Source organism: Haliotis rubra, unplaced genomic scaffold, assembly GCF_003918875.1.
Source record: "Haliotis rubra isolate DU_JTF1 unplaced genomic scaffold, ASM391887v1 Scf354, whole genome shotgun sequence".
NCBI lineage: Eukaryota > Metazoa > Mollusca > Gastropoda > Lepetellida > Haliotidae > Haliotis > Haliotis rubra.
In genome coordinates this window covers 754,696-782,446 of record NW_025767029.1, presented here as the reverse complement: position 1 = coordinate 782,446, position 27,751 = coordinate 754,696, and the positions used below count along the sequence as shown (strand labels likewise).

At 43.9% G+C, this 27,751-nt stretch overlaps 1 protein-coding gene across 1 annotated transcript; it reads left to right on the top strand.

The window, feature by feature from the left end:
- LOC124285191 lies at positions 1–27,241 on the top strand. Its single transcript, XM_046721377.1, has 6 exons — positions 1–80; positions 1,677–2,006; positions 2,507–2,851; positions 22,357–22,440; positions 26,572–26,613; positions 26,763–27,241. Exons 2-6 carry the CDS (start codon positions 1,961–1,963, stop codon positions 26,918–26,920), a joined length of 675 nt encoding a protein of 224 aa, XP_046577333.1. The 5' UTR covers positions 1–80; positions 1,677–1,960; the 3' UTR covers positions 26,921–27,241.
- Positions 27,242–27,751: the final 510 nt, after the last annotated feature.

Genomic DNA, 27,751 nt, shown 5'->3' with positions numbered 1-27,751 from the left:
CCGCGGGAATTACACATGTACCGTAGAGGACAGTGAAGGTCTTCAGTGGAACAATGGAACGTTGGAAATCTTGGTTAACTGTGAGTTATATGCTCATTGTTATCCTGATAATAGTGGTTTTGTACAATGAAACACACACAAAACATACTTCTAAGATGCTTCGGTGAAAGATCAAAGGCGCCGACAGTACTTTATAAGAAGATAATGTGCACTTTTTGCATTACGTCACAATGTAAGCGACGTCACGATGCATGTCAGATGTCATCGCATCGTACAGCCTCATACAGTAAACTGCTCCGTTGCATCCCGTTTCTTGGTTTGCAGTTGTTTCACTCAGCAAACATCACTGGTGGAAACATTACGTTTATGTTTTCCGACGTTTAAAATATCTCAAATCGACTCACAAGTTTTCAGCGACGCGGTAACGTTCGCAATGTTTACATTCCCACAATGCAATCGTGGAATGTCGCTTGACTACTCCGCTTCATCTGGATGTAGATCTACTGATCTAAACTTACGTTGATAGTAGAAGTGCGACGTTCATATTGCCCCATATGGTTTACGTTAATCACAGATGTAATTAAAATAATTTAGAAGGATATGTAATCAGAACGTAAACCGTCATCAAACTGTTATCATTTGTATTTTCTGGTAACGTTCTTCTTAACGTAGGGGGCAGTCACATCAATAGAACAGCGCGCCAGTTAGCCCTGTGCGAGGATTCTTAATTTAGGTCACCGACACCGTCGTTTGTTTTCTGCCTTAGATTAATCGTAATTATCATTAGAAAGTATTAAATTTGGCATCTTAGAAAAGAAATACAGTTCGCTCTACCACCATGTATACTGTAATAAAGCACACTTTCGCCCTGAACTATTATAACGTTAAAGCACTCGCACGCAAGCGTCCTCGTACTTTAACTATAATAGTTCAGGGCGAAAGTGTGCTTTATTACACTATACATGGTGGTAGAGCAAACTGTATTTCTTAAATAGAAGTGATAGTTATCTATGTAACATTGCTAGGATGAAATGTGGTGGTGTGTGGTCCTTTGCGTAGAGCTTAGGTCACAAATCAGTTAAGTATCAGCAACGTTGGGCGCAGAGAGTCCTTAGATGGGTGGCCGTGTTAGTTTCTAGGACCTCAATCCTGGCCTACAACTAAGCACATGTGATACGTGTGGTCTCACCTTAGGCAGTAAGTTGGTTCAAACTTGCCTCTATTCACCCAGCAGAAAATGGGTACCCGGTGGGATACGTCATGTGACAATGTTCTAGCGCCTCACATACAGCTTGGGTTATCCTGGGTAATAATAATCAGATTGTATGTTAGCGCATTGAGCGTGCCACTCCATGGGGCAGAATTCAGCGCATCACAAATACCCTTAGTATTCTATGTGAGAGACGATTATGTCATTTCGTATGTGTGGACACATAACAGACATATTCTTAAGACTTGCAAACAATCTTACTCCCTTTAAAGGTATGCTTTCAAAAGTGTAAACACTTGTACCTACAAATCCAGTTTCCGTTTTACAATGGCGACTGAAGTTGTGTACGTGCCCTGGCATCCATAGGGCTCCAGACAAGCAGGGAAACTAGGCCGTGATTACAACCTCTGTAACACCTCCGAGCAAAATGATTTAGTTATTAATAATCAATAAACATTTGTTTCAGATCCCACTGAAAACATATCTCTGTCAGTCAACAACCGTCCCTACTCAAAGTCTCATTACAAAACCCGGGAAGGTGCCAACGTTAGTCTGTCATGCTCTGTAGACGGATTCCCCCCTCCACTCGTCAAGTGGCACAAAGATGACGGCGCTGTTAAAACTGTTAACCTCACCCAGAAGTATGGTCTTCATCAACACCCCGGGAAGAGTTTCCTGATTTCCTATGACGTGACTGACGCCGGATGTGAAGATGAAGGTACATACGTCTGCCAGGCTGGCAATGGCGTCATGGATACTGCACCCATCGAAAAATACATCATGTTAGAAGTTGAATGTAAGTCATAAACCATCAGAAAACCTGGGGATGTGGTGTCTGCATGTCACAACGTTTGAGGTCCAACTGAGCGTGGTCTTTGAACGAAGATTTCCAAGAACATCTTTCTACTCAAAAGTTGTGTGGTCAATGGCACGCAATGCCTTAGTATAGCTTTGAGAAAGGTTTATGGTAATTTTATGCTTTATTGACAAATTAGTTGCAGTTTCCTCGATGAACTTGTATCGAAAAACCCGTTGTTTGTAAGGTGATGTTGACTTGTCTTTGCATGTGTTTGTGATGTGTGCTCATGGGGTCAGAACATGCTCACCTGTTCGAGTGATTCATAAACACATGCTTATGATAGGAATCGTACAGTGGACGATTAACAGAGAATATTTTATTCAGTAAACGGTTTTTGAATTAAGGCCTCTGTAAGCCATACCTATTGCTCTAAGGGTTGCCAATAATGATTCATTACACAGATTAAGTTCTAATTTAATATTTGTTGTCGGGTACAGGTGCACCTAAAGTGCAGGATGCAGACAGACAGACACGGACCTGGTCGGTACAGAGAGGTGGCACTGTGTTGGTCAGCTTCACGGTGCTATCCAACCCTTTGTCCAGTGTTATAGCCTGGTGGCGGACTGGAGAAGACACAAGCAGGGAGATTCTGAACGAGGGTGATGCTGATCACAGCTTGAATGAAACAGCCCTGGGTGGAAACGCTCGATACATTGCAATAAGTCATTATAATGTGACCGAGACTGGACTTTACGGAGTCACACTGGCCAATGGTCATGAACCTAACCTTACTGTGACCTACACAATACGTGTCGACAAGGCCGTGGTAACTAACCAATCTGGTGAGTTGTATATTACAGTGGTGACTGTAGCTGAGTGAGTGAGTGAGTATGGTTTTACGCCGCTTTTAGCAATATTCCAGCAATATCATGGCGGGGGACACCAGAAATGGGCTTCACACATTGTACCCATGTGGGAATTGAACCCGGGTCTTCGGCGTGATGAGCGAACACTTTAACCACTAGGCTACTCCGTCGCCCCGACTGAAGCTGAAAACAAGCTGAAACTGAAGAACAAGAAAATATGCTTGACAACACTTATGTGCATTCTTTGGTTGGTAGACATTTAACAATAGTAGTATACACAATAGCGGAACGGGACCAGGTCCTTCCAAAGTCCTTTGTTAAGTCCTTTGTTAAGTCCCTTTGTTAAGTCCCTGCATGCAAAGTTTCAAGAAAATCGGTGTAATAGTTTCTGAAATATTGACTTTTTAGTGAGCATTTGGTTGCCGAAACTCATGGTGCCCTACAGATTTTGAGGCTCCTATAATAATGTACAGCTGGCTGTCTACGTTATGTAATGATAGTTTTGGATCAAACTTTTTACGATCCATTGCTATTGCGTGAGTAACAAATATGGTTAGGATGACTGTCTCTCTCGCTATCGCTAGGTGTACAGCTGAGGCTGATAAGCAGCTCTCACTGCACAACACTGTCAGAGGTCTTCATAGTGTGAAGGTAACAGAGCTGGATTTACAATTCTGAGGACCTGAGTTCGAAACGCAGTAGCAGCCGAAACGTTTTGCGACCAGGATGTGATAGTGACAGAAGGTTATGTAGGCCAGACGTTCATACAAGAACGTTTGACACACTTAGATGCCCTAATTCAGGCTGTATAGCCACCACGGTTCTGATGTTCGCGAGAGAACTAATTTAGGCTGTGAAATTGATGGCTGATATCACGAGAAATACAACTCTGATATTTAGATGCACTAACTTTGTGTTTACAGTGACAGTAATATATCATACTAATAGCACACACACACACACACACACACACACACACACAACTGACAAATCATGAGAATTATTCAACAGTGGGCGATCACCGTAAGGGACTGTGTAGTGAGGTACGATCATCAACTCCTCTCCCACGAATGCTCTCGGCGGCCCATCTTTCAAGTAGTACAAGTTCGGTTCACCGTCTTTGATGTCGGCAAGGTCTACGCTGTACATTTTCATGGACCATATCGGATTGGTGGCGCGTTTTCTGCTGTCTCCCTCGTATTCGCCAGGCTGTTACAAGTACCTAACGCTTACTCGGTCTGGTAATGTTTTCTCTGTTTTATCACGACGCTGCCGCCGATTCGGTAGCGACAGATTTCATTTTGATGGCTCCACGGGTCTCTTTGCCCAAGAGTCTGGTGACTTCGTTGTTGATGGCATCCACCACTCGTGGCAAGCGTACGACCCATTCCGTGTTTCTGTTTTTGGGATCCATTAAATCCTGCGAGTACTGATGTGAGAACAGGCGTTCGGCTAAGGTGCGATTGAATCTCTCGACTATGGCTTGGCGGCGGTGAGCTCCCGCTATACCTCGTCTCACCTGGACTTTGTGCTTGGCCAGCAGCTGAGACACGGTTCCCATGAACTCGGTCAAGCGACTGCGTTTGTAGATGCATTCTAAGGCTTTGGCGACTTCGTTCGAATCTTTGGTCATCAACGGTTCGGCTTCCTTGTAGCGACTGGCGACGTCAACGACTGTCAGGGCATAGTTGTAGGTTTTACGCCTCACCCTGTCATGAGGTAGAAACAGGAGGTCGGTTTGATGCATGCGATTCGGCATTGAAATGTTGAATTTTCTTCTCGGTATGTACCGAGGCGCCGGCAGGTAAACTTGCCAGATGGCTTGTTTTTTAAGCCAAGCTTTGGCTTTCGCTTCTGAGACCTCGCGCCTTTGGCGAGTTTCGGGATGGCTTCCGCACCTTTCCAGTACCCGCGTGGGCTGTAATAAATTTTCTCCATGATGTATGTATTGCGTGCGTTTTAATTATTTAATATGCGCGTGTCCGTACATGTAAGTGGTGACTCCGTCGATGGCGATCCATCGTTTCGTGTCCATGGGAGACAGCGACGTCTTGTTGATTGTCAGTCCGTATATCCTGTGTCCGTCGCTTCTCAGCATGTTCATTTGGTGTTTGAACGTTATATTCTTGAACAGGGCTTCCTTGAATTGGCAGCATGTGTTTTTTCACCACGCATTTTTTCACGCCTTTTGCCGTTCTGATTTCGTCGTCTGCTTTCTTGATGGAATACATCTTGGGTCTCAAGGCGACGTACTCGGCGATCGGCGTGCCCGCACATTCGTCCTTCATCTTGACAAGCACTTTTTTGTTGGCTGTGTCGTGCATAGGGTTATCTTTAGGGTAGTCGCTGGTGTCACACAGATGCATGATTTTCTTCATGTCCTCGTACACGTCCTCGGTGCGATTTTCCATCAGCATGGAATCCGTGTCCATGTACAGCACTTCGCACTTGTCGCCGTACTGCTTCTTCAGCTCGTTGTAGTAGAAATCGTACATCAAGTGTTTGGATAAGTCGAGGATGCTCATCCCCACGTCGACGGGTCGGTTGAATTTGATGTGGCTTTTGTTCATGTGCAGCCCTGCCAAGTCGTCGTCGAATAGCTTGCTTTGGTTGAACGCTGGGATGGCTATAAGTTTCCTGCTTGTCCGAACGGAGTTTGTTCTTGAGCTTGTACAAGTTTTTCTCGAAGTCGCTGGTGGCCAGCTTTCTTAAGTCTGTGTTCGTTCTAATGTAGGGCTCCATCCACGGACTTTGATCGAACTGGAGTGCCCTGTGTACTTTCGTGAGTTTCATTCCCAGCGACAAGTACAGCTGCAGGTTGCAATAGTGAGCGACGTATTTTGTCTTGTTCATCAAGTTCGGTATGAGTTTTTCGACGTTAGCCGGCTTATTGTTTCCCAACAAGTTTCGTTGATATTCGGACATCCAGTCCAGGTTCACCGTCAATCGTTCGGGAGCTAAGGGATAGCTGTTGTGCGATTCGTGTAATTCTCGGGGGTACTCCAAGTCCACTTCGAATATGTGGCCTTTGTTTGAATCTGGTGCGATGCTATTCACGTCGATATCGGTTGGGGAGACCCATTCGAATCCCCCGTGGGGAGATACTGACTCATGGCCCAGCCGTACAGGTTGTTGGCGTCGAGATAGAGGGTGTGTTTGTTCGGTTTGCTTTCAGAGTCGTGCTAGCATTGTTACGGAAGCCTCTATACTTGTTGTTGGCGTAATCCATCAGTAGTTTCAGTTCCACGCCAGTCTTTTCAGCAAGGCATCCCAAGAGAGACCGTATGGGGATGAGAAATTCCTGCCGTGGGGTCCAGGACGTACTGTTTCGAGTCTTCCCACTTTATGTATATACATAAATATATTTTTTTCTGAATATCTCAGCACACGCTCCTGTCGGGAAAGGCGTGCGACGAGGGTGGGTTCGAGTCAATCGTCTCTGCATGCGCATTTTCGCGTAGATGAAATAGCTTGCATGCGGCTTGTAGCGGCTTTTCTCCCCGGCTAAATCGTGCCATTTCTGTTCTGCTTCGATCTCAGCAGCATTGGATGTGCGTAATTTGGAGAAGAGATAATTGCTTCCCCAGAAAGGCCAGGGCGTTGACTAATGCCCCGCCGACCATCATCGCGATTGTGGCCATTTATTTATATATTCTTTATCTTACTTTAATATTTTTTCTGGCATGATGCCTTGCTTGACTAGCATCTCTTTGGTAGCCGTCGTCATTCCCAAGTCAAACACGAGCATGCCCATGTCTTGCATTTTAAAATCGAGTTTGGGTGCCGGTTGTTTGGTGATCATTTTGCTCAATCGAGCATAGCCGATGGCTAGACCGTTGACCACGGCTGCATGATACGAATCGTTGACGAATGTTTTTCCGTCGGCGGTGGACATGATTATAACATAATATCTGTGTTTACCTCTAAAAGAAATTAACCAGAGGCACCATCACGGAATTGAAAATATCAGTTTTAGACATTAAACAGGATCCCATAAGTATAGGATATCTCAGGGCGACGCTGCACATACGACAATGACAGAGTCTCAAGGTCAAGGAACACGCATTCTAAAATGCGCTAACATAGCGATATCCGACCTCGGGGACACGCGCGGATTTGACGAACCCGGAGTCGACGGCAAACTGTACGCCTTGCAACTGAAAAACAACATTTACAATCGCGTTGAACTAACGCCCTCTACTGCCGCCGGTGGTGGCAAGAACAACAACCTAGGCGATTTCATCGATACCGAAGGAGCGGTCAACAACACTCGGTACGACCTGATCCACAACGACGAGGACGAATGGACGATAACCCCAGCGTTCCACAGCAGGCTGTTCCACCTGGACGACGTCGAGGCCAAGGCCGTCTCCAGAAACACGCACTACACTCTCATCTTCAACGACGACAACAAATGGGTATTGGTGCCATCCCAAATCGACTGGAATCTCAACATCATGCTCGACTCTCCCCACGTTTTCACAGACAACAAAAATCACTACTTGACAAAAGTCGTGAACAACGGAACGATGCTCGTGGCTTTTGTCCCTACACAAAGACGCAGCGTGATCATCAGCACGTTGAGGCAAAGAGTAGCCCGCATACTGTCAAGCAAACCCAGGACGCAAAACGTGGGATTGCAGATGGTGTCGGAATTCGACAGCGTAGTAAACATCCTGGAAAATCTGCCGGCGGGTGAACTGGGTGAACGTTAACGCCTACACCAGTCTGCAGGGAGTCACCGTGACTGTGGAAGACACGATATCACTCACCAAAATTTTCCTACCCGACAACGTACAATCTCATGGGTTTGAAGTGCACGCCTGAAGAATTATCCGATAACCTATTGAAAACCATTTCGTAAATTTGTATAAAAAAACGATGAACCATCATTCCAGCGTAACGCTAGCTGATCGTGACGTGGGGATTCGATCTGCCCGGTGAGGAAAACACCTTGTACGTCCTGCACTTAAAAGACAACGTATACGAGCGGGTGTCACTAGCAGATTTCAAACGCCCAGACTGGTAGATCTACATGACCCTCACCTCACCCCACATATCTTTTAAAAACAATGGTTACGTCTAGAAAATTACGAACAACGGGATCCTTCTCACTTCTTTCACTCCAGAGTTTGATATACAAGTTTTATGAATACCAGGTCACACGGGTAACATGTTAGCTTCAAACGACATATAAACGACATATTTACTGTTCGACGTACCTGATTACAACGGGATTTTTTCGATTCAAATTTGACTATCAAATCACACACCACGCTCGTAATAGATGTCTATCTCGCAGACGCTCATGGGTCAGAACGAACAATTTTGACTCGGTTGACAATACGCTGGTTCGACAGACACAATCACCAACAGTGTCGTATCGTCATAAGACCGGGATCGAAACCCTTAGTAAGCCTTGACGGAGTGTGTGTTATAAAAACAAATTCGATTCATGTCTCAAATATTTACCAGTACGATAATCTAAACTCAAATACATCGATCGGATATTAACGGAAAACCGCAGAATGTTATAAAAAAATATATATATACACACACAGGATGGGACTGTACCTAGTCGTGGATGAAAAAATATCACACGGCCGTGGCATGGCATTAGGCCGTCGGGTTGTTATCCACCATCGTGGCCGCACCCGTGGTGCTAGGCATCGAAATAACAGCCAGAGTGGCAGGGTTAATGGGATTCACCCTTAAGTTCGTATCTCGCAGACTGCAACGTAAAGCATTGAAACACGACGAAATTAGAATTCTAGCCGAAGCGAAGTTAAACACGATAGACGATCATATTTCCACCGCTCACCGACTCTAATATCTCAGAGGAAGAGTTTCGTTTGGTGCTATCAGAAATCGCAAAATATCACAGATTGAAACAAGAGATTCGAACCAAGTCTCGTGGAGACGCTGTCATGAGCGAAGACGAGAGAAAACGTTCATAGAACAAGGGAAGGAACAGGCCCAGTAGTAGAGGGAATGATTGTCCGGGACCAGGTCCAACAAAAGCCTCTGCAAAGCCTTATTTCCCAAATAAGGCTTTGGTCGGACCCTTAGCTCTTGCTACCATTACATCTACTACTTTTGAAAAGTAGTAAAAGTCCCGGCAGCCACAATTCCCCAAGGGAGAAATAGAAATGTATTGCGCTTCCTCCCAAGGGGAATTGTGACTCTCACCGTCACATCATACAAAGTTGTGACGGCGGATCACGAACCACATGTACAGCTTAGCGCGAGACTATACATAATGGGGGTCGCACCACTCAACCGACTGAGCTACCGCTGGACTTAGCTGAAGTAAGGTCAGTTTAGCGGGTAAGATCAGCGCACACACACATCACGTGCCACTATGCGTGTTGACAGGAGGTAACATTGTGTGCGTCGCGATGCGATCAATAATTCCTGTCCTAACGAATCCTCTGCCTGGGCCATCCCTCAAGTATTAGTACAAGGTAGGCTCTCGTCTGATTTCATGTCAACTTTATCTATGTTGTAAGTTTTGATTGACCATATAGGATCGGTGGCTTAAACTACGGCTATCACCCTTGTGTTCCCCCGGTTGGTAAAGATACCTAACTATGGCCCTATCTGGTATCTGTTTCTCTTTTCCACGCAATGGAGCAGCCGACTCTGCAACTATTGATTTTAGTTTGATAGCGTCTGCCGGTTTCTTATCAGTGAGCGGGTGACTTCATGGTTGATTGCCGACACCACCTTAGGGAGCCGTGATACCCATTCAGTCGATCGTTTTCCTGGGTGGCCATCTCCCTAGCATACTGATGTCGAATAAAGCGCTCTGCCAAAGTCCTATTGAATCTCTCAACTATGGCTTGACTCGCGATGGGCTCCGCCGTACCCTCTGACCTTTGTATCGTGTTTGGCTAGCTGTTGTGACACGGCACCCATGAACTCCGCCCTGGGTCAACTTGCAGCTCTGTTGGCCACGTCAGCGGACTGCGTTTGTATATGCGTTCGAATCCTCTGGCTACCTGGGCAGAATCTTTTCGTGGTCAAGGGCTCGGCTTCCTTGTAGCGACTGGCTCACGTCCACTACGGTTAAGGCATGCTTGCCTTACCTCTTATCATGGGGTAGGAACAGTAGGTCTGCCTGGTGAACGTTATTAGGTATGTTAATTCAAACTTCCCTTTTGAGCGCGCGTGAAGCGTGGTGGCGGCAAATAGATCTGCCACAGGGCTTGTTTTTCAAACCACGCTTTGGCTTCCTCCGGGGGTACTCGCGCTATTTTAGCCAGCTTATCTACAGCGCTAGCTCCTTTCCAGTACCCACGCGGGCTATAGTAAATAGCCTCAAACTTTCTCTGGTTCCGTGACATATATATCTATGTTCTTGGTTCAATTTTCTCATGCCCGTACGCGTACGTGTTTATCCCATCAATAGCTATCCAACGTTTAGTGTCCATAGGCGACAGGGACGTCTTGTTTATTGTCAGTCCGTATATCCTATGGCCATCACTTGCTAAGTGTGTTCATTTTATGTCTAAAGGTACGGGTCTTGAACAGGGCTTCGCTTGAATCTGGTGTTTTGATGTGTTGTTTCACCGCATGGCTTTCTTAACACCCTTAGCCTTCCGGATCTCACTATTGTCGGCCTTCCAGGATGGAGTGCATCTTGGGTCTCAAACCTATGTACTCGGCTATGGGCGTGCCAGCACACTCGTCCTTCATCTTACCTAGGACCTTTTTATTTACCTTACTGTGTATGGCATGGTCCTTGGGGTAGTCGCTGGTGTCATACAAATCGAGGTGTTTTTTCATGTTCTCGTACACGTCCTCGGTTCGAATCTCCATCAGCAGGGAAAACGTGTCAGTGTACAGAACTTCACACCTGTCATCGTACTGGCATCCCGTGATGGCACTCGGGAGATCAACTGGAGCATTGATAGCATCCTCAACGTTGACAACGAACTGTTTCTGAGCGTCGTAAGCAGTCCCCTTACCGAGGATATTGGAACGCGTTTGCGTCTGCGCACCCAACAGCGCCCACACGTACGTTCGAATCGAGTCGTTCAACCTGATTACCCCGGCACAAGTGAACCCTCTCGACGTGTCCAGCATGAACTTTTTCCAGTCATCCGCTGCCCCCTGCTCGAACCTCCAGACTCAGGTAATCCTTGCTGTCGTCCGAATGCCATGTAACGGTCATCCCACTCGTTCGATTTGTGAGGGTGATGATACGACTTGTAATCCCATTCTTTCAACTTTCGCTGGCTTCCACGAGGGGCATGTTATGAGCAATGGGGATACCCAACCGATGGTTCGGTCCGGCAAAGCGGCAATCCGTCTTCGGTGTTTAGTTCGAATTCGTTGCAAATACGTTCGTAGGCCCGTCTATCGTACTGGTTGTTTACTGGGTTCCACGCCTTTTCCTGTAGGGCCGGGCGCTGATCTCTTTGAGGATCACGTCTGACCTGGTAGTACTGCGTGAAACGTGAACACAGACTGACTCAGCGGTCCACGCCGAGTGTCGGAAACCAATGTCACACCACACCCCGTTGTAGTGCACCACACGGCGAAGTTGAGTTGATTCTGCCAGAACTGCATCAGTTTGTTGAAGACAAGCGTGAACTACCTTAGCGTTAGTCACCGAAAACTTATGCTTATCAAACACATCTATGAACTGAGGCATTCGAAATACAACCCGGCAGCGACCGATCTTCATGTGGGGAAATCTACGTTCAGTTTAGGTAAAACACACCAGGGGAGTACATTTTAAAACTATTATATAATGAGTTTATATACTCTAACATGTACATAACACTTCCAGGAATAACGAGCGGTGAGGCCGTTCAGTTGGACCATCGCCTGATCGATAATACGTCGGGTCAACTCGAAGTCGCACTGTGCGATATCACTTACCTACCGCGATGGACTAACATCAACGCTAGCAACAATAAACTGTTCGTAGGTGGCGCTCGCAACCAGATAACTGACGGCTACTACAGCGTGTGTTCTCTAAGCGACTAGGTCTTCAAACCCCTGGGAGCCGAACTCAAGATGAACGACTCAAACGGCACAGTGGTGTTAATCAACAACGGAAGAAACTCCTTGAGGCTCGGCCGGCCATTGGCGAGGACACTCGGTATGCAGCCTGACGAGATAAAACCAACAACTACCGCCACAGGCATGAAGTTACCCGACCTAGTACCGTATCGAGAGCTGTGCATTCATCTCAGCCAGGCTACCACAACGGACAACATTCAAGGGGGTCACCCTTCCACTATACTGAGAGCCGTACCGGTGAAAACGGAGAAATACAACGACGGTAGAACTGAGTCGTTTTCACCTCGGCAGTATAAAAGGTTAACCCAGGGCAACATCCCTGAGTTGATAATATCGGTGTTAGATATAAATCATAATCTCGTGAATATAGGATACCTCAGCATAACGCTGCACATAAAATGACCAGCGCACAAGGTCCTGGAATCAAGTTGAAAAAATGCATCAATGTGGGGATCTCCGACCACCGGGGACACGCAGGATTCGACGACCCGGAGTAGATGGTAAATTATGCGCCTTGCAACTGAAAAACAGTATTTACAAACGCGTTGAAGTCCCTCCAATGGTGGTACTAGCAACCTAAGTGATATAGTAGATACCTCAGGGCGGTTGTCAACACACGCGGTACACCCTAGTCCGCACTGGTGATGATAAATGGATGATATACCCATCGTTCGGGAGGCAAACTGTTAGACTTAGAAGATGTTGGGAGCACTTACCGTCGCCCGAAACAAGCCATATCACGCTCGTCTTCACGGCGATGATGACAAGTGGGTGTTGTTACCCGATAAAAGTCGACTGGTTTCTCAATATTAGGCTCGGCTCCCCTACGTGTTCACGGATAACAAAGACAACCGCCTAAACAAAGTCGTGAACAACGGAACCCTGCTCGTGGCTTACGTCCGACTCAGAGACGTAGCATAGTCATCAACCCACTCGCCAGTATGGCAGCCACATGCTATCGAGTAAAGCGGGCATGCAAAACGTGGTATTGCAGTTGGTGTCTGAATTCGAAGGTGTGGTCACCATCCTGGAGAGTCTACCAGCGAACTCAACACTGGTCATCCAAGTCTACCTAGGGGAACCATCGCAGGATGATGTCGAAATCGTGAAGGGGGTCAAACTGAGGTGGGGGAAACAACACCAGTATCACGTTTGCAACGTTTACGTGCGGGTGGGTGTCGACTCCAAAACCAGTCTGCAGGGCGTCACCGTGATCGTGGAAGACACGATATCACTAACCAAGATCTTCCTACCCGACAACATAAACTTCATGGGGGTGAAGTGCACCCCTGAACTATTATCAGGAAACCAGTTGGAAATTATATCGTAATAGTATTATAGCAATGTCTTGGCTTCGCCCCAACGCTACGCTTAACGACCTAGGGGACACGGAGGGATTCGATCAGCCTGATGAGGAAGACACCTTATACATCCTGCACTTGAAAGACAACGTGTATAGGCGGGTGTCGTTATCAGATTTTAAAAAGCCTGAATGGTTAGTCAACTTAACCCTCACCTCACCTCATATCTCCTTGAAACAAAATAATACTATCTCCGAGATTAGGAACAACGGCATGATTATAGGATCGTTTGTTCCGGAATCTAATGTACAAGTCATACCAATACCAGACCACTCAGGCAACATGTTAGCTTCCAGTGGGAAGGTGAAGACAGAGATCAAATTACTCGAAGACCAAGAGGTCTTTAGAAATGTCGCGGAAAACTACACAATTATCATAGACGTCTATCTCGGACATAGACCATCGCCTGGGGTGTATATTTACATTATAGATGATATGGTGATACATTGGGAAGACAGGGTGTAATAACCAACGTTGTAACATTATTAAGGTGGGAAACAGACCTTTAGCAAGCCTTGATGGGGTTAGTCTCCTTAATGGAAGTAGAGCTAAGACCACCGGCTTTTTACACGCACATTAATCTAAGTGTTATCAGCTTTAAGTACATTGTCGAAGGTTAAATGAAACCCAATTAAAATATATTATAGGATTGAGCTATACCCCTAAACTATTACCAGCAAACTACTAGTTGGAAACTATATCATAATAGTATTATAGCAATGACTAGTCATCATCCCAACGCTACACTTAACGACCTAGGGGACACGGAGGGATTCGACCAGCCTGGTGAGGAAGGTGGCTCATACATCCTACACTTGAAAAACAACGTGTATAGGCGGGCGGCAATAGCCGATCACGATGAGATCAGGGTTCTGGCTGAAGCAAAGCTGAACACAGTAAGTGAGCGTATTTCCACGGCACTCACTGACAGTAAGATCTCAGATGAGGAGTTTCGTTCAATCCTCTCTGAACTCACAAAATATGACAAAATGAAACAAGAGATTCGATCCAAGTCTCGTAAGTCTGCTATCAGCGAGGACGAGAGAAAAAAGTACATAGAACAGGGGATACAAAAAGCCCGGCAAGCCTTTATTACGAACACCAAAGAGATCATAGGCGATTCACATTAAACTGTTTCATCGATGTCAACGTGACATAGCGCCACGTGGAGCTATTATAGACGTAGCGATGATGCAATCCCAGGATAGACCCGTTAAACCGAGATACTTCAGCTAAGTCCCCGGTAGCTCAGTCGGTTGAGTGGTGCCTTTTATAGTTTGCGTGAGGTATACATGTGGGTTCGTATCCCGCTAGTGTCTGAACTTTTTATAGGTATATTCGCGGGTGGGAAATTAACGGGGGCTCAAAAGTAGTAGATGCAATGATAGCAAGAGCTAAGGGTCCGACCAAAGCCTTATTTGGGAAATAAGGCTTTGCAGAGGCTTTTGTTGGACCTGGTCCCGGACAATCATTCCCTCTACTACTGGCCCGGCAAGACTTCTTTACGAAAACCAAACAAGGAGATTCACAATAAACTGTTTCGCAGACATCAACATTACGTAGCCAGCCAGCCAGCCGGTCGGCTGTACAAGCCGAGCCGAGACAGACACACACACACACTGCGACTCTCTCACAGCACTCGCTCGGTGCTACTGAGACGTCAGCGAGGCGACCCGGGGGGACTGCCGAGAGGTGCGGTATGATTTAGCTTCAAGAGGCTCTCGCCTCGCTACTTTATAACAAGTACGGGAATACGTTGGATAGTTAGCCTTTCGCCAGACAGACCCCATGCTCACTCAAAAGTCAATATTTCAGAAACTATTACACCAATTTTCGTGCAATTTTGCATGCACATCCGCGAGTAGTATACACAATAGCGGAACGGGATAAGGGACTTATTTGGAATGTGGGTGTATAAGAATTGTATGGGAAGCCACGGATCTCGCTCATTTGTGATCTGGACGACATGTTGCAATATGGCGACCAGGGTCGAATCTCGAAAAAGCTGATATCTGCGGAGAGGTTGCCAATGTGACAAAGCTCCGGTCGTGTTCTCTACTAGTAGAATGTGCTCGGAGACAGCAAAACTTGAATCTACTGAAATTACAAGAGTTTGTCAATGTAAAGGTTGCTGTCTCAGCGCACAAAACACTGAACACATGTAGAGGCATTGTACGGGACAGAGCTCGGTGCCTGTCTAACATGACTGAGGAACAAATTGTCCAGGAACTTTCCCAGCAGTCTATCACAGCTATGAAGAGATTCACTATCAAGAAGGATGGCTTGGTTCAACCCACAAACACCTACCACTTTACGTTCGCCCGATCGAAGATTCCCGAAACTGTTAGAGCCGGCTATTGCAGCATTGGTGTGGAGGTGTATGTACCTAATCCACTCCGGTGCTACAACTGCCAAAAGTTTGGACATGGATCCAAGTCATGTCGTTCTTCTGCTGTTTGTTACCGCTGTGGTGACAAGCATGAGAGCAATGACTGTACTAAGGAAGTGAAGTGCCCAAATTGCGGTGGTAACCATATGGCTTCCTCCAAATCTTGTCCCGTGTGGCTACGCGATTCAGAGATCATAAAGATCAAGCACAAAGAATATGTCTCTTTTCATGAAGCTAAGAAGAGGGTTGCAAGTTTAACTGTAGCCCCTTCAACCATCACCTACTCTTCTGCTGTCTCCCGTCCTTCTATCACTACTGCAACTATCTCCTGTCAGACCGATCTGACATGGGTCATGTCTTCTCAGCCAACTCAACTCAACTCTACTCAGCCCATCTAAGCCAAAAGTCAAAACTTCTGAATCACAAACACCAGAGCAAATGCCAAAACCAGAAACAGAAACTGCGCGCCGAAAAAGGGAAAGAAAGAAGCTAGAGAGATTAAAGCAGCTTGAGCAACTGCCAAACACAAAACCAAAGGCCACCTCTCCTTCAGAGGTCCCCGTCGAGGTCCATAAAATGCTTTCTCACGTTCACGTGACATGTCACCAGTGGAAGCACCATGAACCCACAAAACATGATTCAATGGAATTGCAGAGGACTTAAGAATGATTATAACGAATTACAGTTGTTGATTCAAGACTTCAAACCATCTGCGTTTTGTCTCCAAGAAACCTACCTAAAAAAGACTCATAAATTTTACATCCGTCGGTACAGTTCCTATCACTCTTTTTCTCTTCCCGGTGTAAAAGCTACAGGAGGCACTTCTATCCTGGTGAGGCAGAGCATCCTCCATAGCCCTGTTCCACTTAACACCAACCTACAAACTGTTGCTGTCCGCATGACTCTGAACATAGGGTTTACACTATGTTCACTCTATCTTCCGCCCTCCTCAACTGTCCACCTATCAGATCTTTAGAACTTGTATGATCAACTCCCAAAGCCCTGCATAATCATGGGCGACTTGAACGGCCATAACCCTTTATGGGGGAGTACCGATACAAAAAATACCGGAAAGGTCCTTGAAAATTTTCTCGCCAATAATGATCTATGCATCTTTAACGATGGATCAAACACTTATCTCCATCCTGCGACTGGAACATACTCTGCACTTGATCTATCACTTACGGATTCTAATCTCTTAAACGAGTTTGAATGTTTGGTCCACGATGACCTTTGTGGAAGTGACCACTTCCCGATTATTCTTACTCCTATCAATCCTGCGGATGAACCACCTTCAACAAGATGGAATTTTACTAAGGCCAATTGGCCATTATTCCAAACTCTCTGCTCTGAAAATCTTATACCGGACAACTTCAGGAATGTTCCTGATCCCATGGAACTATTTTTCGATATCTTAAATACTATTGGAGACGAAACCAATCCTAAGTCCTCTGCAAACCCGCACATACGCAAACCATGGTTTGATACAAACAAGCTAGGAAAAATAAGAAGAAGGCGGAAAAATACTTCCGACAACACCCTACTGTGCATAACCTGAAGGCCGTTAAAATGACAAATGCCAGGGCAAGACGTACATTTAAACAAACTCAACGCCGGTCGTGGAGGAAATATGTGTCCAAAATCAACTCCCGCACACCCATGTCCAACGTGTGAACATGATTCAAAAGATTAAGGGCAAAGGATCCAAATCTGGTGTTCGCCATCTCAAAGATGGTGACTCTCTTTTAACAAATAAATTTGTAATTGCAAATAAACTTGGCAAAACTTTGGCAAACCTCTCCTCATCCACAAATTATAACCCCAAGTTGCAGAAATACCAAACGCAACAAGAAAAGAAATCAGTCAATTTTAACTCTGATAATGGTGAGGATTACAATGAAACGTTTTCTCTCCATGAATTACGCACTGCCCTGGGGCAGGCTCACGACACTGCAGCAGGAGCTGATGATATTCATTATCAGCTGCTCAAACACCTTCAACAAGATGGAATTTTACTAAGGCCAATTGGCCATTATGCCAAACTCTCTGCTCTGAAAATCTTATACCAGACAACTTCAGGAATGTTCCTGATCCCATGGAACTATTTTTCGATATCTTAAATACTATTGGAGACGAAACCAATCCTAAGTCCTCTGCAAACCCGCACATACGCAAACCATGGTTTGATACAAACAAGCTAGGAAAAATAAGAAGAAGGCGGAAAAATACTTCCAACAACATCCTACTGTGCATAACCTGAAGGCCGTTAAAACGACAAATGCCAGGGCAAGACGTACATTTAAACAAACTCAACGCCGGTCGTGGAGGAAATATGTGTCCAAAATCAACTCCCGCACACCCATGTCCAACGTGTGCACATGATTCAAAAGATTAAGGGCAAAGGATCCAAATCTGGTGTTTGCCATCTCAAAGATGGTGACTCTCTTTTAACAAATAAATTTGTAATTGCAAATAAACTTGGCAAAACTTTGGCAAACCTCTCCTCATCCACAAATTATAACCCCAAGTTGCAGAAATACCAAACGCATCAAGAAAAGAAATCAGTCAATTTTAACTCTGATAATGGTGAGGATTACAATGAAACGTTTTCTCTCCATGAATTACGCACTGCCATGGGGCAGGCTCACGACACTGCGGCAGGAGCTGATGATATTCATTATCAGCTCCTCAAACACCTCCCTGATTCAAGTTTGGAAACACTACTCAATAAATTTGATGACATTTGGAACACCGGTAACTTTCCTCCTTCGTGGCACAATGCCATTATCATCCCTATACCAAACCCTGGCCGGGATCATACTGATCCCTCAAACTACCGTCATATATCACTAACTAGCTGTGTTTGTAAAACCATGGAGCGCATGATCAACAATCGATTAATCTGGTACTTGGAGACCAATAATGTGACCTCCAATACATACATACATACAAATACTTCTATAGCGCCAGAATCCGATGTAATCGCTCAAAGGCGCTCTGAGTCCACGCTGGAGCTAAAGGTAAGCTTTGGTAAAAAGATGAGTCTTTAACTGGCTTTTAAAAGATGCAAGTTCAGTCAGTGATCGAAGTTCTTGTGGTAGATTTTTCCAGAGTTTTGCACCATTTGAAGAGAATGCTCGGTCACCAAAAGACTTTGTTCTTGTACATTGAATTTGCAGAAGAGATTGGTCACTGGAGCGAAGAGATCGGGTTGGCACATAGTGTTTTACAAGTTGTGAAAGATACTCTGGAACCAGTCCGTGGATGCATTTAAAAACAAGAAGCAATACTTTGTATTGGATTCTGAATTTGATTGGGAGCCAATGGAGATTTTTCATGGCAGGGGTAATGTGGTCAATTTTCTTTGTTCTGCTGATCAATCTTGCGGCTGAATTCTGGACTCTCTGTAGTTTGTGTAGTACATGATTTGGAATACCACTGAGCAACAAGTTGCAGTAATCAATGCGTGATGTTACATACGCCTGCACCAGAGCACTCGTTGTTTTCTCGTCAAGGTACCTGCGTATCAGGCCGATATTCCGAAAATGGAAATAAGCGCTGCGACAAACACCGTTGACATGTGGTTCCATGCAGAGAGATGAGTCAAATACTACACCAAGATTCCGGACTTGAGAACTTGGTGTGGTTTCCGAAAGAACCGAAGTACCATTGATCATCTGGAGCGTCTGGAATCTTTTATAAGAAAATTCCATTGTCAACAAACAGCATACAGTATCTATCTTTTTCGATTAAGAAAAAGGATACCATACAACGTGGAAACATGGTATCTTAAAAGATTTAAATGAATTTGGATTGAGGGGCAGATTACCTCAGTTCATTTCGTTTTTATACAACAGACAATTTCAAGTACGGGTAGGTTCCACATTGTCAGATTATTTCCACCAAGAGCAGGGCGTCCCTCAAGGCAGCATCCTGTCTGTCACCCTTTTTAGCATCAAAATTAACAGCCTCACTAACGTCTTGAATAGTTGTGTTGATGGGTCACTTTTCGAGGATGATTTCAATATTTCATGTCGTGGTAAGAACATGCACGCAATAGAAAGGCAGCTACAACTCTGTCTTAACAAAATCCAAAAATGTGCCAATGAAAATGTCTTTAAGTTTTCAAAATCCAAAACAAATTGTATTCACTTTTGTCGTAAATACAAACCACACAAGGATCCAGACCTGTGTTTAGATGGTACTCCCATCAATGTAGTAGAAGAGGCCAAATTCCTGGGACTCATATTCGACCGTCACCTGACATTCTTACCACACATAAAATATTTGAAAACCAAGTGCTTGAAGGGTCTGGACTTACTAAAAGTCGTTTCAAATACAGAGTGGGGAAGGGATAAGACAACCCTCCTCCACTTGTACAGATCTTTGGTTTGCTCTAAACTAGAATACGGCTCCATTGTTTATGGTGGAGCCTGCAAAAGAAATTTAGAAAAATTAGATTCTATCCACCACCAAGGCCTAAGGCTCTGCCTGGGAGCTTTTAGGACCTCTCCGGTAGACAGTCTATATGCAGAGGCTAACGAACCTTCCCTTGAACAACGCCGCATTAAACTTTCACTACAGTATATCACTAAATTTCGCTCAAAACAGTCCAATCCAGCATACAATTGTGTTTTCAACCCTCTCTATGAAAACCTGTTTCCCAAACTGCCAAGCCTGGTTCCACCACTTGGAATCAGAATTCAACCACACATATCTGCAGCTAAATTTATTCTCAGTATCATAGCACCTTACCGACTCCTGTCTTCGCCACCCTGGCAGATGGTGAAACCACAGGTCGACCTTACCCTCACTAAACTCAAAAGGTCCGAAACAAATTCTTTGGTGTTCCAGCAGGAATACAACCAGTTACGTTCCAAGTATGACACCCATAGATCCATTTTCACAGACGGAACCAAGGATGAGGGCCAAGTTGCCAGTGCTACAGTCATTGGATCCAAGACTGTCTCCTCTAGGATTCCCGACAACAGTTCCATTTTCACTGCCGAGGCCAAAGCTATCTTCTCAGCTTTGACCTACATTAAACAGCAAAATCTTTCCAAAAACTTCATCGTTTTTACAGATTCATTATCTTGCCTTCAAGCACTTCAAAATGTTACTTCAAGTCACCCAATCATTGTGGACATTTTAGAACTTTACAACGAGCTTTTTACTGGCCAATTTGACATCGTGCTCTGCTGGTTGCCGGGTCACGTCGGCATAGCAGGTAACACAAAAGCCGATGCTGCAGCTCTTGACAAGCCCTTATCTACACTGCTGATCCCGTACAGTGATTTCAAACCCACTATTTCATACTCGGGACCTCATGCAAAAGAGGTGAGACACTCAAGTAGGAAGAAATAAACTGTATGAACTGAAGCCAACAATTGGTTATACCTACTTGGGTTGTCAGTCAAGACGTGATGAGGTAATTTTACGACGATGTCGTATTGGCCACAGTCAGTTTACACATGACTATCTGCTGAAAACGGATGGGGATGGACCCCCCATGTGTGTCTCTTGCGATGAGGTTTTCACCATCAAGCATATTCTGCTTGCCTGTTTGGACTTATCGTCTGCAAGGGACTCACACTATGATGCAACAAATCTGAAAGATCTGTTCTCCCGCGTGAGCGATCATCTGATAGTGAACTACCTGAAGGTAGTTGATCTGTATCATAAATTGTAACTGTGTAATGTTACTAACAAATTGCCTGCCTTTAAATTTAGTGCTATGCCTTTTTCTGTCATTAAATGACAATGTAATGAATATATGTTTTTGAAATATAACTCATTTTGACTCTGTACTTACAATGTTTATTAATGCAGACTTGTTGTCGTCACTTTATGGCTGAAATAATGCCGAAGTGACGTAAAGCGCAACTCAACTCAAAAAGCGGTTTGCCTGCTCTAGGTTCATTTTACAGTTTATTTTGCTTGACTATGACTCAAAACCCAAAATAACTCCTAGTTTACTTTTTGTATATCTGCTTATCAGAAACGGATTCGAAGGCTTTTACGGATCAATACATTCTCTGGTTTAATCCACAGTACAATACATTATGACATAGTGTATGTGTACTGTGTAGCATTTCGAGTCGGGGGTCATCTCAAAAATATTTTTTAAAATCTTTAATCTTCGCAGAGACACGAGGGCCTGTGATGCGAATGTAAGAGATGAATGCTGCTTTGTACAGTATTTTAGTCACATCATGGTCTGTCAGCTGTCAGGAACACCTTCCGTGACTTAGGCCGTGTATTTTCACCACTATTGAAATACGGATAAATAGGTACCGGATGAACACAGACCGAGGGTATGGTCAGGATGAATCGGGGATTCGAAAGCATCGAGCGCGGACTTTGTCGACTCTTCATAGCGCTTTAATCGCCACTATCACTACGAAATCACATGCAAGGACAGACAGTAACAGCAGGGAGGCGGGTAAAGGGTAACGTTCAGTTTGTTCACCATACCCCAACTCCGCGTTAACCGGCTTTGAATAAGTCCCCATTACTATTTTATTTGACTTGAGCAGTGGGTCGGTTGACTGCGTGTAATCGCACAGCGAAGGCATTGAACTTTGTTCATATTATCAACCACTTGTTTCTCTGTGACGTTCCTGGAAAACTGTTGCCTGCAGTTTTAAACACACCAACCAATCAGATTTGAATTTAATAATGCTGTTTTTCCTTCCCAGCACGTGTGTACATGTCCTTCCTGATATGTGGATGCGTAGTCCTGGTAGCTGCTCTCATTGCTGGCGTCATCAGCGTAGTTAAGGGTAGGTTTCTTCACGTCACCCCCTGTATCCTCGTTAAAGAACCACTAAACTTTGTTTTTTGTTACTCTTTTAACCATTACATATGAAAGATTTGTGGTTAGTCTTATGCGGAACACCAAATTTATTCTTTAAAAACTTGTGGTTAATTAATACCGAGCGATTAAAAGTGGCCAAAAAGTCGCCTGCTTCCCCTCTCGCCCGCCAACGAATCCACAGACAGGTTACGTAACTCTGTCGCCAGAGCACTGCAGTGACGTCATATGAGGAACGATTTTCAGTTAGTTGTATAGAAAATGTGTAGCACGCTCATCATTTTGATGATTTCTCGACATCAACGATGACATGCCGAATCGTTGCTTTGTCGTCAATTGCTCCGAGGGGTCGGGCGGTGGTGTCCCCATGCACAGATTTCCACAGGACCCCACAGTTCGTGCTAAATCGGTTATGTTTGTGAGTGCGAAGCGAGCGTTGTGGAAGCCTGAAACGATATCTTACTTGTGTTCAGATCGCTTCACTGAAGTTAAAGAATCAAAATTACTTACTAGTTGTTGTAAAATATGCATATGATTGATGACCATAAAGATTTTCTATGACACAACTTGTAACATAACGATTTCTTCCTCGGAAGTGAGGTTGTGGTCGAAGTAACAATAATATTGTAAGTAGTATTACATTTACACCCACCTCGCTGCCACGAGAGAAATTGTTATGTTATACGCTTTGTCATGCAAAATCCTATTGGCCATCAATAAAATACATATTTTACTACCAGTAGAAAGTAGTTTTGATTTTGTAACTCGGTGAAAACAAACCTAAATACCATTTATCCTCAGACTGGCGGATGTTCCCGACAGGGCGCCGCCATTTTTAAAAATATAAAATTCTGTTAGAATTAATGAGATTATAGTTTGTTTTCATCAAGTTAGCTAACTACTTTCTACTCGTAGTTAAATATGTATTGGAATCATAACCAAACGGATTTTGCATGACACAACTTATAACATAACGATTTCTTCCACGGAAGCGAGGTGGGGGGGTACCCTCCCATTACCCCTACATGCCACTACCCCTACAGCTTATAACAACATAGTTTATGGTCTGTTGCATAACTAATCTCCTGCCTGTTACCTATTCCATACAGTGGACTGGTCCACTTAAGATGCACAACATGACACAAGACAGATTTTAAAAGTGACTTTAATACATGTGTTATCACAAAGTACCACATCATTGAGATCAATTGTCAAGTTTTTCAGTCTATTTACATTCAGTGTTTTCATATCATCATATAAGGATGAACAAAAGATCACATTATCACAAGTGTTTCATATCAACATATCAGGATGAGAGAAAGACCACATTATTACATTATCACAAGTGTTCAAGTGTCAGTGTTACAGTCTATCCAAGCTTGAGCAGGTAGCCGCCTGCGTCAAGAAACTGAAGAGGGGATTTCTGTCCACGCTGAAGCTGTTCCTTGAGTCTGCACAGACGGTTGTCGATCTCTCTGTACACTCGTTTTCTGTTTGTTGGCGCAGCACCAAAGTCAATCTGAGCAATCCTCACTCTCTCGGCGTGTTCGACTCTCCTGATGACTTCTACAAATCTGTAGATGTTCGGGTGCCTGTGTGGAATTTCTCGATTCAGACGGTTGTGGAATCCTTCCAGGTTGTTGTTTGTCCTCGGCCCAGCTGTCAAGTTGTGGTTCCTGTATCATCTCCACGTTTTATTTCTCTCAACTTCTCAACATTGTAATATATGTAACATTAATGTGCACTATAACAACTTTTCTTAACAACATTTAGCAATCACAACACTTTTCCAATTGTATGTTTCTTCTACTCAGGGTTGAGGTTTGTTTTCATCATGAGACCACTAATTTCCTTGCCACAAAAGACTAATCACATTTATGCATCCCTTGATCTCATCTATGCTCCATGCACTAATCCCTCTTTAGGATTAGTCTATTATATCAGACAGGTAAATGCTAGGTGTTGTTTTAACTAGCTGTAGGGGTACTGGAGTGTAGGGGTAGTGGCATGTAGGGGTTATGGGTGTGAACCGGTGGGGGTCGAAGTCACAATACTGCGCGATAAATTTCTTGCTACATTCCCATGGTTAATGTCCACTCACCAGTATGTAGATACTAGTCAATGTGCGTCTTTATATTTGGTCTTATAATCCTAATTAGTTTATTATCATACTTGTATGCATTTTGAAACTAAATAAAAAGCAGACGATCTGCTGATACTTATAGTGAATTTATAACAGAACTGTAATATCTAGACATTTTATAGTTTGCCAGTGTGAATCATAATTCGCACACACACCCTAGTGCATGTTGTCTGACTCATTACACTTCACGGCGAAAACAATGATTCTGTTGAATGCTACGACAAATGAATAAAATCAAATTGCAAATATTAAAATTAAAACAGATTAAAGTTATAGGAACAATATCCACAAAACTGTTCCAAATGATGTGTCTTTTAACAGTTTAATATACGAAAAAGTGATAAATCTTTTCAGGTATTGGTGTATAGTCTCATTGGTCACCCAAGATAGCACACCTGGCAACTAATTGCATAATGTCCGCCTTTCTTTAAAAACAGTAATTTAGTTAGCCAATAATGGGCAATCAATCAATGTATTGCCGGTTAATCCTTTGAAAGAAGGACGTTGTTTTTACGCAGACACCGACACGACAGAGTGTATTCAGTATAGATTAGTAAATCTACATACATAAACACTACCTTTTGACAATTCCGCTGTGTAAGATCAAAGTAATTAATCAATCAGCGTGTTATCGGTTAATCCTTTGATCGATGTTTATAATGTTGAATATTTACTCCAGACACAAGAAATGACAAATGGGAACCTTTGTCGAGTAATCTAAGTGTGTTACCACTAATTATACCTGTTATAAATTCATTAACTGACCATCAAGTGAATGATAACAAATAACATGGGTAGGTTTATACCACCTAACACGGGTTACAACAAGGGAGTATTAATTGCTGTATTGCATGTGAAAACTTATGGGCCGACACTGTTTTGAGAATACAAACAGATTTGTACATGACATGATTAAATATCGAGGTAAAAAAACACAGAAATGGGATCGATTTGGATCAGTCATTATACAAATAGGGCCTAACGACACCAATCGATTTTGACAGAATCGTCTATGAAAACAAGTTGTAACTCGGAAACTAGGCAAAGCAGGAGACAAAATTAAATGACAGTAGATTTTGAGAACATATAGCTTTCATTTTCCACAACAATTGTCACGATTTCAGTTAAAGATACCGGAGAAATCAGGGAGCGTCTTCAAGACATCTTCATTATCATGACTCGTACTAACAGAGTCTGTCCTGAAAACTACCGACGTTGCTAGAAATATCAAGCACTGTTTTGTCTATCCCAAACCTGTTTACATGTCGGAAATGTAACACCAAGTATATTGGAGTGAGTGAGCGAGTTTAGTTTTACGCCGCACTCGGCAATATTCCATTTATATTGCGGCAGTATGTAAATAATCGAGTCTTGACCAGACAATCCAGTGATCAACATAATGAGCATCGATCTACGTAATTGGAATAGATGACATGTGTCAACCAAGTCAGCGAGCCTGACCACCCGATCCCGTTAGTCGGCTGTTACGACAAGCATGGGTTACTAAGATAAATGGGGCAATGGGGTAGCCTAGTGGTTAAAGCGTAGGCTCGTCACGCCGAAGACCGGGATCGATTCCCCACATGGGCACAATGTGTTAAGCCCATTTCTGGTGTCCCCCGCCGTGATATTGCTGGAATATTGCTAAAAGCGGCGTAAAACTAAACTCAGTCAGTCAGTACTAAGATAAATTCTAACCCGGACCTTCACGGGTAAGTGTATTGAATGTATTCGGTACAATAACACCATTGATAGCGTAACGCTAAAGGACAGGTATTTGAGGACGTGTGTTCGACTTTCGCCATGTAGTCGGTGCAATCTATCATATAAACAAGTGTAGATATAGATGTGTACACTCCACCCCTTCTATCAATCAGGGTGAAGTAACAAGGCTAAACTGGACATTGTCATATATGGTATATATGAGTCGTGACGTATGCTTTCCCTTGTTCTCAGGTGTCCACGGAACAAAGGCTCCTACAAGAGATTATCAAAATGGTACGTACATCGGAACGTTTGAATTTCAGGAAACCTTATGAACAAATTAGGAAAACGACATGTATATTCTGTCGGTGCTAGATACACAGAAGTATTTTGCAATTTAGCATTATATATATTTGTTGAAAAAATTCAATCCTCATTTACAGGACATTTACAATCGCTGCCTGTGTCTGTGAAGGCAGATGCAGTCGTATACGATGAAGTGGACAAGCGTCCTGCATTTACTTCACTTCCCCGTAACGGGAGACTACTACGTTCACCCCATCGTCAGACCAGCGACACTGGTGACTACCAATCAGGCTGACGGAAGTTTCGATAATGTCATTATGCACTCATGCCCCCACAGCCCCACAGCTGAATGCAAACATGGCCATACATCGTCTACGTAAAAGAAATTGTTTTGAGCTCAGTTATGTATATAATAGTAAGGAAATATTTCATCCATGCAAACTTGTTGTAATAATGTGGGTTTTAGATGTTCATGTTTCGCGTTCCCTTCACAGTTTCACTTTTCATCTTAGGAACAGTCCGTAAAGTAGTGTTACAGACAAAAGGCGTTTTGTGGCCACAGATGTATATGTTTTCTCGGTACTGAACATGTTAAAGAAATAAAGTTGGATTTCATTCTTCTAGAATTTTACGTTATTTTCATTTATTCATTCATTCATTCATTCATTCATTCTTTCAAGCATTCCTACTTAACGGGACAGGTCAATGGAACCACACGCACTCCGCACACCGCACTCGCACTTACACTGCGCACACTTGACGAAAGCTAAAACATTTGTCAAGACTTTTGTAAGACCGGGAAATGTGACAAGCTTAGTAAATCTTTGTTTCCTCTAAAATGTCAATATGAAACATGAGTTCGAAAGTAGTGTGTCAAAAAAATTTTAAATAAATAGTTTCGAAAAGGATGTATGGACACTGTTGACGATATTTGAAACTGTTGTCTGACTAACATGCGTAGAGAAAGTAGCACGTGACCTGCTTCTGACGTTGTACCCCTGTACTGGGTAACATCACCCTCCACCACAGACATGGCAGTTTTCTGATTCAGAGTTACTGAAGCGTCACTTTGTCAAATGAAACTGAAAGAAAAGCTGTCATGACTATAGATGGTCAGTGCAGACCA

Bases quoted from the DNA above. Each gene is read 5' to 3' on its own strand.
- LOC124285191 (XM_046721377.1), top strand. From the start codon at position 1,961: ATGGATACTGCACCCATCGAAAAATACATCATGTTAGAAGTTGAAT. The intron at 2,852-22,356 runs GTGAGTTGTATA...TTTCCTTCCCAG, and splicing joins CGTGGTAACTAACCAATCTG to CACGTGTGTACATGTCCTTC. The intron at 22,441-26,571 runs GTAGGTTTCTTC...CCTTGTTCTCAG, and splicing joins CGTCATCAGCGTAGTTAAGG to GTGTCCACGGAACAAAGGCT.